The following is a 12,326-nucleotide window of genomic DNA, read 5'->3' on the forward strand; positions in this document are numbered from 1 at the left end:
GGGGAAAAAAATTTGCAACTCTTAGTTTACAGAGTCGTGTATAATGTGACAAAAGAGGAGGAAACTAAAATAAATTGTCTGATTCATTAATTTTTTTGACTCACCCTGATGTATAAGCAAATCTAAAAAATTGGTCGAAAGTTGTTTCGACAGAACTTCCCTCGCTCCTGAAATACAATGATATTTTTTTTTGAGTCACTTGTATACACAAATCCAAAAAATATTAATAGAATAATACAGATTCATCATATTTTGTATATTTTAGATAAGATTTATTCAGCAAAATTTTGGGGTGGTTTGGCTTAAGCCGCTGAAGTCATAAAAGTTTTAACAGGTGTATGTCAAATGAGGTTTGTGTACATGATATTCCTAATGTAAATACAAAATTTGACAACAATCGACCCAGTACTTTTGGGGATTATCTGCCTAATAAAAATCTGATCGCTTTCGCTCGGGAAGTAAAAATGAAAATGTTTAAAAAAAATACATATTTAATACTTCGCAAAAAATTTGGATTTGCGATTTATCACGTTCACGATAATAAGATGTGTGCAAAATTTCAGGGCAATCAGTGTTTTCCACGTTAAAAAAGTTAAAATTTTGTTGTACAAGTATGATGGGAGCATCCTATTTTGCACATTTTAAATATAATTTACTTGGGCGATAGTTGATAATATTTTTGGTAGGGATGAGCAGATAAAAAATTTTGGTCGACGTTTCGCCATCTATGCGATATTTTAAAATATGTCTAAAATTTTACGACAATCTGTATAGATAGAATCGAAAATGATTCAGGCGACAGAAGATGGAAACGGGAGACCTACTCTTTCATATTTTAGGATCTTTGAAGCGTCAAGAAAACGTGAAATTCATCAAGTGAGCCCTGTTACACATTTCTCTAGTTTAGGCTCGAAAAGTAAAAATAAAACAATGCGTGGTAGTTCCGGAGTAATGCATATGCATTTCTACGTACTGTATATGAGTGTATGTAAATTCAGGTCAAATCCACGACGTAAATCATCTACACTAGGTGAGTAAATAAAATTTATAGTGGACACATCTAACAAGACCGATACAAGTGTTGCCATGATGTAATACAAACACAAATGGTGCTAATTTGTATTAATAATTGTAAAGTATATTAATGAGCATGCCGAAACTAGTCAAACGCTTGTTGAGAATTAATAAGCTCCACACAATAGGATACCTAATATATACAGTGGGTGTTGGCATAATAGTCGATTTTCGTTGAAGCATTTTTGCCGAGTTGTCGGAAAATGGTTAATTTTGGTTGGTGGTCTTGCCTGGTAGTCGGAGATTTTATAGGTGGCCACAGAAGTAATTATTCATGTAGTATCACTCGAATGATGACAAGTATTGAATAGAGACTGCGTCACAACGTATTAAATAAACTTGATTGTACCATTTTAAGGTAGCTCTTGTGGTATAACAATGGGCACTTCCATCGACTACCAAAACGTTGTAGTTATTTAAATATAACACACCCTATGCTAAATACGTACGCAAGCTGGAACAGTCGAGAACAAGTTGGGCTGGCGAGCGAGAATGAGTAAGTCGTTTCGGAGTTAAAATGGGCTAAAATAACTTTTTTAACCGGCTTCTAATCAGTCGCATTGACAGTAATAAATGGCCGCATACTAAGTCGACTGAAAAAATATACACGTACAATATAAATAATGGAACATTTCCTTAAGTAATTTTATGATTTATCGTGTTACCTTCAGATTTTTGAACACTTCAAGCGAACACTAGCCAGAAATGTGCAATGGATTCAAGTGGAAATGTCGAGAACTTATATCAATCAATCATTGGGGATCTCTTTTAATGTTGAGTGATTTAGAACAGATCATAGAAATAGAAAATAGATTTATTTGCATTTTATTTGGTCCAAATCGATTAAACCGTGTCCGATGTATGCGTTAATTCAGATATCTGGCTCCTACGGAGTTTATGCGACTGTTATTTATAAACACAAATCACGATGACTGGTAATAATAATAATACGTCATTTTTTTTTCCTTCTTAGTTTCACCAAAAGCCTCTTTACGTGCCGCAGTTATGCCATTAATCTGTAATTACTATGACACGTTGTTATCGAACGACCTTGGTAGATTAATATGGACGTTTGACATGTTTCAAAAACTTCAGCCACATCAAATTGCCATGTGGAATCCTTTCGAAAAATCGTACTTAAAAAGAGCATTTTTGCCGCCGCGCGGTTATCGTCACGATAAACAGTTCAATATAATGAATTATGTACCGATCTATAAATATTATAATTAATAGCTGTTGACATTCTGTTATTTAACTTGCATTACTTCAATGCAATTAATTCTGAACAGTTTTAACTCAACCGGTTTGAAAACGTCTCTTCCTTTAATTACTTTGAATTTTCTTTCGCGACATTCCTAAGCCTGCTCGTTCTGTGTCATTTTATTATCGGACGCATCGACCTTTGAATTAAATCAACTGCAACACCATGAATGAACGAACACAACACTTTGTTGTGATTATGCAAATACGTTTGATATTTCATTTAATCCTCGTGTAGGGTGTTTGAGAGAAAGTTTAAACTTGAACTTGTTTCTGCTTATTTGTTTGTTGACTCGACGAACGCAAACTATGCGAGAAAAAAAGACAACAAATGTAATCTTACGGAAACAAAAAGTGACGCACAGTTTCGGAACCCACATAAACAGAAAATTTCGAACGAGGCGTAGTCGAGGGCAGCAAAACCGTCCTAGCTCATCTGCAACTTAATAGTCACGGTAATCGAAATCTAAAAATGTATATAATCTGAACCATGTTATTATGGACATCGAAAACAGAACGATAAAAATACCAGGAAAATACGATATTCCAGCAAATTCGTTGGAGATACGTATAATTTTCGTAAAAACTTTTTGCTTACGTACCTATATATACGGTAGTGTTAATATTTGCAGGTGCCACATTTTTCTATTTGTAAATTAGAAGATATTTATTTTTAAATTTAGGTGTTTCTTAAAGACACGCTGTTTTTGAAATATATATTTTTAAAGATATATTTATAGTACAACAGGGCTATTAAAAATGTTTTTTGGTCTTAGTTGCTTAAACAAAAGCGGAAATGGGCAAATAGATAGACCGAAACTTTTTTAAACCACGTACAATGTAAGAAACATTTATAATAACCCTGTATAACTACGCCAAGTACCACTTTTTGACACTCATTTGATTGAGAATGCATAAAAAAAGAAAGACGTTGGTAATCGAACGCAGTTTGGTTGTTGTTGGAACAATATGATCGAGGGTACCACTGGACATTATTTTAGGGCTAGCGTTCTTGATGTATTTCTCCGAACATCAGAAACAGTTTTGTTACGGTTTCGTTGGCGGTGTCTATTGTGATGTGTTTTCAAATTTTGCGCCCCTTAAACATTTATGGAATTATCTTCCCCCGCTATGTTGATTTTCAGTTCGGCGTACCTGAGTTAGATTAAGCAAAGCGTAAAAAAATTCAATAGGTCCTGAAAAACCAGGTAAAACCTATTAAACCGTGCCTCCTATTGACCAAAATCTCCCTAAATAAATATATTTAGTACGACACCTTGCGTCTTGCATTGTTCGTTAAGTGGGCGTTACGTAATGCAAAAAAACGAGGCGCTTTTGAGGTTTAAAAAATTGCGATTCGAACGAAAGGTCGTCGAACCGCAAATTAGCAACTTAATGATAATGATAAGGGTTGTTTTGGGGTAATCGGTTTATAAACAAGTCAACAATGCACGCAGCGGACTTTGAAAACGACGAGAAAAACAGGTATCAAGAAACAATCGCTACTCGCTAAGAAGAAAAGAAAACAAAGTACCAAAAGCTATAAGTGAAAACCATTTGCAGGCGCCACTGGTCTTTTTCAAATCATCCTAAAACAAATTTACATACGAACAGTTGCACCCTAGTGATTTACATAAAATACACCTAAAATTGTTCGTTTAGTTGCTTTACAATAAATTTCTGGTCGTCGTTTGACGTGAAAGAATGGCCACATTAGTTGATTAATTTTCTAACTGCACTGGTAATGATGGCATAAATATGCTGCAGAGGCTTAGAGATAATAATAATAACGATGGTGACGTATTGAGGGAATTGCGTGCGAAATCGGCTATTCGACTCTTCGATTTATCAACGATCCCTACATTAACAAAATAGGCATTTGTGGTCTAATGGACGGAGATCTTTATCAGCAGGACACATTAATGTGGACGTAGCTTAATGTGGGCGGGGCGTAGCCGTAATAGATGTTACAGTACGTACTTAGATTAGAACCGATGAAGCTTAATGATAAAATGACAATTTTGTCATATAACCCCTCCCCTTCTTTTGCAACCCGGGGAAATACTCAAATGAGCAAATAAAACCACTGCTGTTCGCTCGTTATAATTACTGTTCAAACATAAATCGATCAATTTTTAATGCGTTACATCGTCAGATTCACGCACAATAAGGACACAACTGTCAACATCACGTGACAACCGCGTTAATTAAAGTCAGAATATGGAATATGTAACGAGCCAACTTTTCCTCTAGTTAAAAGTGGATACCGCTTCTGCAATAAGTTCCGCTCGATGATTTGCGGATTTGCTCATTGCCTTTTTCCTATATTTCGTGGTCGACGAAAGTATTTTAATTTCTCGATTGATGTTTATCTATTTACAAAGCATAAGACTTGTTTGAATAATTATGGTCGACGCGGTACGATATTCGGGTCTATTTAAATTGGTTCTGGAACATATTCCGGAAAGTCTTTGTTTATTGTTCAAGTCTATTTGAGAGGTATGCGGTGTCGTGCAAAATTCCCTAGATGTCGCCACGGTCTACCGCGCGCACTTTTCCTACATACATCGATCGGTAAGTGAAGAAAGAATGATGCGGCGTCGCACCCGATGATCTCCTTTCTAATGTGAACGATGGTTGCATTTTTTTTTGTTGTTGTTTTTTAGTAGACGAGATGCATCAGATTTAGATATCGATCGCGAAGTTTTTCAACCCTTCCGAGTCTATTATTTTGATTAAATAGCAACGGCGTGTAACGAGACGCGTGCGGATGATAAAGACTCATTCGCACGGAAAAGACGTTTCGATACGGTTTCGATTTTGGCGTTCGGTTAGCGCTTAATATCTCGTAATAGCTGATCGAGAATGATCGAAGACCATCATCTAAAAACGGTCGGTTTGACCGGTCGGGAGAGGGCCAAATACAAGTACATCCTTCATCAGTTGTTTAACTCAATTATTGATCAAATATGGCGCGGTTCCCACCCTACGGTCTCTATTAACCCTTTTGGTTTGAGGGGTTTAGTAATTATGTACCAACCCCCGTATTACGTCCTCGACGAAAGGGGGCCTATTATATTTATGCTTGTAAAAATATCACTTTTATTGTCTCCCATTGTTACTCTGAGCCAGTTTACGAAAAATCTATTTGCTTTTTACTACTTAATCGATTCTTTTCTAATTCGCCCCGCTTTCGATGTATAATAGGGCCCTCGAACGGCATTAATACTATAGGCCGGATGCCCGAATGACAGTCGCACTCATTATTGAATCAACATAAATACAACTCGAGATTTTTTGTGGCCGCAATCAATTTTATTCACGAATGCGACTTGATTTATGGTAATATGTCTGGAAGCAAATGTGTTTTATGTAGTCGTGAATCAGTCAGCGAATTCTTGCGTATTTTCGATGTCTTGTCTTCTGTCACATGGCTAATGTTTACTGACTGGCGTCAATTATGAAGTATGTTGGCCGTAACTAAAACCATGTATTTTTACACCCACAATCGAGCACGTGTACTGGCTGTGTCACTAAAATAATTTTGATAATGTGTCGAGTGCTTCCATTAGTGAAGTACAAAAATAATTTTTCCAGATGAGATTTAGCAGTTCTTAGCTCTAAAGCGCGCCTTATCTACGCGACCTAAAACTACGCAATTGTTGCAGTGGGGCTACCCGCCGCCATGGTTTGTGCCACCAGAATTGTCACTATTGACAGTTATGGCCAAGGACGCAGCCGCTGAATTCAAAAAATTAGACATTTCTTCGACGACAGAAAAACAAGATTCCTGTATCCTCCAAGCGCCCCTTTCTTGCATGGTAAGTAAAAAACGAACGGGTTAGCATCCTCCCGAGTTCATTTCAGCGTCATTGACGTAGAGAGTAAGACATTTTTAGTGTGAATGCTGACTTTTCAAGTGATTTCTAGCATGCAAAGGAGCAAAGCGGTACCAAGTATGTGGCAAACGATCCATGTGACATTTCTAGACATCCAAAAACATCTATTAGAAAGTTACAATTGTTAAATTTAAACAAACAGTGTTTACGTTTACGTTTATAAGTACTTTCATAAATTCCGACTTCAGACTTTGGTTTGTCGAGAAACCTTTGGGACTTACTAGTATCTACTGATGTTCGATTCAACACGTGTTTCAAGATTGTTAGATCGTTGCATCTTTAATGATTTAGACAAAAAAATGACAAAAATATTCAGAATTGTCTGGTAAATCCTCCTCAAGTTGATTCATCATAAGGTCAGCAATGGAAAGACAACCACTTGCCCATGCTGTTCCTTCGTACGGTTGGAGAAACTGGCGGTTGAACTGAAAAAGCTCTGTTTCATGTAGGTATCTCGTCAATTTAACGATTTATCGTTCCAAGTCGTTCTTTAATGTTTGGATAATTTAGCGAGTATTTTTCCTAAAACGTAGTCCCTCGATTGTTTGGTGTACGCTCGTTGTTGTTGCGGTAATTTGTCGGGTGTAGAAATGTCAAAAAGGCAAAAACGTGTTTCGATGACGCAACTGCATGATATATTTATAATGGAACATTAGATCGGATATTGGATATAAAGAATTCCATTAGTTTTAGGTTTGGACGTCCACGTCGCGAAGACGACGGATAGCTGACATGTAGGTACGTGTTATGCAATGGTTAACAGGCGCGCGACAACCAGCAATTTCCTTTCCATAAATGCCAACCTCTTTTCATGTCACCTACTCGACTCGACACGCAAACAGCTAACGTTCACATTTCTTTGGCGCACACAAACTCGCACTCCAATGCAACATAATACAAGATACCTATCATTAAACCATTCTCTCCTGTTCGTCCGTTTGCAAAAAAGCAGACGTGCTTCTATTGGTCCGCGTAGTCTTCGCTTGGCGATATGTCAATAAGGTAGTTTTGTTCGTCGAGCGTGCGGGGTCGCGTCAAAAATTTTCCCAGGGCGATGGCTTTTGGGAGGTTTCATCTTTTCCTGTCTTGACGGCGCTGGTTAGCAATTAAACCTAATTACGTGCAATAAAATACCTCTTGGTGAAGAACCGTATTTTTATGTAAATGGGCAATTAATGGCGAGACGCAATTAGGCGGTCTGTAGCAGTGTGACTTGTTGGTAATTTTGTTGAGGTCTATATCAATTTTAGTAATTTAAGTTTAAGAGCGACAGCCGGCTGTGTTACTTTTCAAAGGCCGTCAAATGACAACGAACCCGACAAAAGAATCAGCTCGGTCATCCCCTTGATTAGGAGAGATCTTTGTGCCTTTGCACCTTCCCATGATGCTGCACAATTGTTATACACTTCTGGCGTCTACTTAAGCAACAAAATGCACTAGTGTCACTTTTTTTCAATTAAGGACCTTCAACTGACCACACAAAAACGCTCCCGCTCCGATAGCCTATAATTTCCACCGGAATACTTATAGACTGATTTGGGTAATCGTTTCGCAAGAACATCGCGCGAGCCGTAATTCCAATTAAAAATCGCACGTGAAATCTCTATACCCTCATTCTAATGTTTCAAATTCAAGCCGGACAGGTGCCGGTACGAGGGAATGTAATATTAAAATGACGTATAAGCAAAATATGACACACCGAACGCGTATCTCGTATAACAGCGAAAAGGTTCCAATTAGGAGTAACCGAGGCAACGTATTGCTGAGCGAATTAGTAAAGGGAATACGTATGCAACCTCCGAATTGTTCGACTGTAAGACTCGCACCACTTCCCCGCACATTCGTTCCATGATCGATAACGCCCTCATTTCCAAATTTTTATTTTCACCGAAAAATTAAATTTGTCTCTTATCATCAGCCATAGTACGAACGTCCCACAGAGACCACTAGAAATAGAATTCGTTCACTCTAATGTGCACCCGACATTTCGTACCCATGAGAAATGACTAACTTTCCGTACGATATACTGTTATACATTAAATACAAACTTTAGTATCATGTGTAGGCTAATGCGTACTCGAATATTTCTCTTTCTCAAAATAAACTTTTTTCGACATTCTAACCTGCACAACTAAATAATAATAATAATAATAAAACTCCGTGAGGGCGTGCGTTCCTAAGACTTTTTCGCGAGGATTTACTTAGATAAGTGAAAGGTCCGTTTGAACGGAGAGGTAAAAGCCCAAACCGTCAATAAATCAAGGCTAAAAGTAGACAAATTGGTAAATATTATATGCATTTATGGCAGCTAATGGGCATATTTTTCAAGTAGTTGGGTGCCAGCATTTACATTCGTGTATCATTTACATGTTGAGCATCCTGAGTTGATAGATATTAGATTTGGCGTGAAATAAACAGGTTCTTATTTGTGACGATGTTCCATGCTCGGAATTACCTTGTTCGCGCGCCTTTACAAGGAATTTATAAATTCATAGTTCTAATAAGACACCCGTTAAGAGTAACCTGGTCGCTAGATGGCGCTGGCACCTGCCATTAATTGATGCCGCTTTTTTGGTGTTAATAAATTTGTCGGATTGTGGGCGTTTTATCCGTAAATGTGTTTGAAGTAAAGCACTTTGCGATGTTCGCAAAGTCACTCCGTCTTAATAGTTTCAGATCGTTTTTATAGCTTGTTCCCGCCTAACTCGAACGGTTATTTGCCAAGGCCGAAATGTCAAGTGTGCAGCGATTAACTAGTTCTATTTTTCCTCATTGTTTGTGCAATATGGCGGCCCCAATACTACTTTTTACACTAATCTAATTAAATTTAATGGGTACTAGTGTAGTGTCAACATAATTGAAGCTTTCCGTTCAAATTCGTTTCCGAGTGGATCACCTTGAGGTGCTTTTAATCGCACGAAATTAAAAGGATTTTGTAATTTGACTAGCGTTTTTTGCTCTTGATATCTTAGAAATTTGTCACCCGGTTTTTTGGATGGATCTAAATTAGAAATTTGCCTGTAGGAACCAAGCATAATATGGAACCTGTTATATTAAGCGTCTTGCGTGAGGGAAAGCAGAAATAGGTACTTTTCAGAGATCTGCAGACTCGAATAACCGAATCTAGGCGCATTTTTTCTTTTAACTAAGTAGAAAATAAATTATTCATATAAAATAGTTTGCGTGATACCTCCTAGTAACACCTTGGGGAAGCAAATTTTGATACATCCACTAATCACAAATGTTGCAATCGTAATTCACGATTCCACAGTTATTACGACTTCGTATTTGCATTAGTCGATCTCCGAGAGTCAATAATACAAAGTTCAATTTTCGTTCTTATTTCATAACAGAAATGTCACTAAAAATTTGCAACTCCATACACATCTTTATTTTTACCTTAAAATTTCTAGAACGAATGTTCGTTTAACATGTAATTTTGTAACACACCACATCTTGTTATTTTAACATCTAGGATACGAAAGCACAGTTAAAAAATCGAATTTTAAGTTTAAGGCATAATTCAAAGAAGCGATTTTTATCTAAAAAAGCACCCAACACATGTATCAATAATAGGCCTAAATAAGGAACCTACCGTTCATATTAGTTAAACAACACGTATCTCGAAGCGCGCAACTTTCACGTGATCATTGCATCTGCCCACCGATTCAGTAACCACAAAGCATTTCGGTCAGCGCTAGTTCTCCTCGAAAAAAAAGATTTATGAAAAATATAAAACAAATCTACATCTGTAAATTTTTTGCACAGTCAGTGCGATATTTTTTAGGCTTCCGAGACAAAGTCAATTCGGCACAAATAACTTTGCAAATTTTTTGCGGTTGCTGTAGGTAAATTTTATTACCTTTGCAGTTTCTACACTGCGAGAGACCGAAGTCGAATTTACGCAAAGTTTTCGTCGACTGTATTTGTTTTCGTACGTTATTACTTTAAACCGTCAAAATTTTACACAACGCAGAGACCTATTAATCCTCAGTCAGTTTTGGAGATTACTTTGCAACGAGAATCGGACTGGTTTTTAGAGGATGTTATGATGTTATGGCTTGCAGTAGAGACGGAAGGTGGTTGTACGTTCTCGATAATGTCGGAGATGGTGTATCAGAAGTGTGCATTTTTGGCGAGGTGTAATAAAAGTGTTAACGTAATAAATCCATAGAAAATAAATGTTTACATGAGATCATAATTTACTGTCGCTAAATTAATTTCGAGTCGTGTTTTTGGTCTGCATGAATTTATAGAAACGCCCTATCTATTTTTCGACAGTTATTCGATGTTTGTTTACGTTTGGCAGTGTATAACCAGATCTTCACATAGTTTAGTTACCTGTCCAGTGTTCGCCGTCACCCATTGCGACCTCTGTCTATTTTCATAGTGTCTGTGTACAAATAAAATAAGGAGGTTAAATGAAAGGCAAATATACAATTTGTGTGATACGTGTATTTTTGTTTGATATTTTTTAATAACCGATTCCGATTTTATCGAAGAAATTGTCGTCGATGGTAAAGTGGTACTATGGAACATGGTTCGGCGTCCAATTTATGTCGGTATTAAGACAAGCAAATTATCTTGGCGGCGGGTTTATGTGTGCTCGTACGAGTTCATGCACAACCATTAAACTTTATGTTGCCTCTAAGTAAAGATAACGCTTAAGCTATCTAAAATTATCTCCGATAATTTAATTAATTCGAACACATTCACGATATCAACAATTATCCACTTCGACGACAAACCTACCCTAGCGTTCGCACGCACCGCCTTCCGCCAAATGATATATAAACAGTGTCATTTATAAATGAAATACAGCGCGAATAGATGGATATACGTTAACAAGGTCTCTGCCAAAGAAAATATCTCTTTGTTCGAAACCGCATTCTAACAACAGCTCATAAATACAACCAGTAAACTATATTTCTTGGTGCAGTAAACCATACACCAAAGACACTTAAACAGTAATCGGTGTCCTAAAGAATATTCGACTCACCGAACAGGATCGTACTCGTTCGCAATTCGCGCAACCTACAACATCCATCAAATAGGTAACAATAAACCGAATTTCTGCACCCGTCGGAGATACAAATAACTCGCCAAATCTCACACGTCTTCCATCCGGAACCCGCTTCCTCGTTTCTCCTGAATCCTGTACTGGCGACGTTCCACAATGCATTATTTGTCGTTAAGATGTCACTGTGTAGTTGGTTCTTCGTACTCTTTTTTTTGAAAAGGAGTCCCGCAGGGTACCGTTCCGGATACGTTCCTTAAAATCGAACCCGCGTGCATCGGTCCGTTCTAAATTTGTACGAGGCGATTAAGCATTATTTTGCCGAGTTAAAAGTGGAGTTAAGTATTTAGTTTCCCCTTTTTGCACCGTTGTAGTTATCGCGATCACAATTTAGATGTACACACTGATATAATTTTATATTATGGGAAAGTAGATGTGATACTCAGGTGTTTCCAGTGATAATGATTTTAATAAATACTCTGTATAATTACCACCACGACATGATCATTCCATGTTTATAATATCGCTGTGGTGTCAAATTCTCGCGTATGCATGGAACCGTACTTACGTGTAGATGTGTTTGGCCAATCAAGGCTATAATCATGCAAATTTTTCCGAAAATTTTTCGATGTGCACGCACACCATAACATCATCGGTCTGTGATAATATGCGTGTTTGGAAACTTGGAAGAAAAAGTTTTGTCTTCTGAAATCATTTAAATCGGGCTAGAGATGGAATTATGTAAATTTAAAAGCAATCTTTAATAATACCCTGCTTTCTTCACAAATTGCACGGTCTGAGCGATCGGGCGATCGGAAATATTATAAAATTTATTTTCTAAATCTTCAGACGCGAATTTAGAAGATGTCAGTAACGATTTCACTTAATTGCAAGCAAACTGAAAGCGAAACGGAACGACAATTTTTACGTAGCCTGGAACCATTTCAATCGAAACGGCTAAAATTATGCAAATCAGTAACACAATCTTTAATGGGAGAGCATTTTTCCGAGCTTATTTGCATGTCTAAGATCATTCCAAATACACAGATTTATAACCAAATACACCATAGAGCGTG

At 37.3% G+C, this 12,326-nt stretch overlaps 1 protein-coding gene across 1 annotated transcript in view; it reads left to right on the forward strand.

The window, feature by feature from the left end:
- Positions 1-12,326, forward strand: part of LOC135131214 (zinc finger protein basonuclin-2-like) — a 130,399-nt gene that overhangs the window by 14,903 nt on the left and 103,170 nt on the right. Inside the window, exon 2 of the mRNA XM_064058823.1 lies at positions 6,003-6,155. Coding sequence (XP_063914893.1) covers positions 6,057-6,155 — 99 coding nt within the window. The 5' untranslated portion in view covers positions 6,003-6,056. The remainder of the gene's footprint in view (positions 1-6,002; positions 6,156-12,326) is intronic.

This window comes from Zophobas morio, unplaced genomic scaffold (assembly GCF_036711695.1).
Source record: "Zophobas morio isolate AGI-343-1 ecotype UQ-CSIRO unplaced genomic scaffold, CSIRO_AGI_Zmor_V1 ptg000019l, whole genome shotgun sequence".
Lineage (NCBI taxonomy): Eukaryota > Metazoa > Arthropoda > Insecta > Coleoptera > Tenebrionidae > Zophobas > Zophobas morio.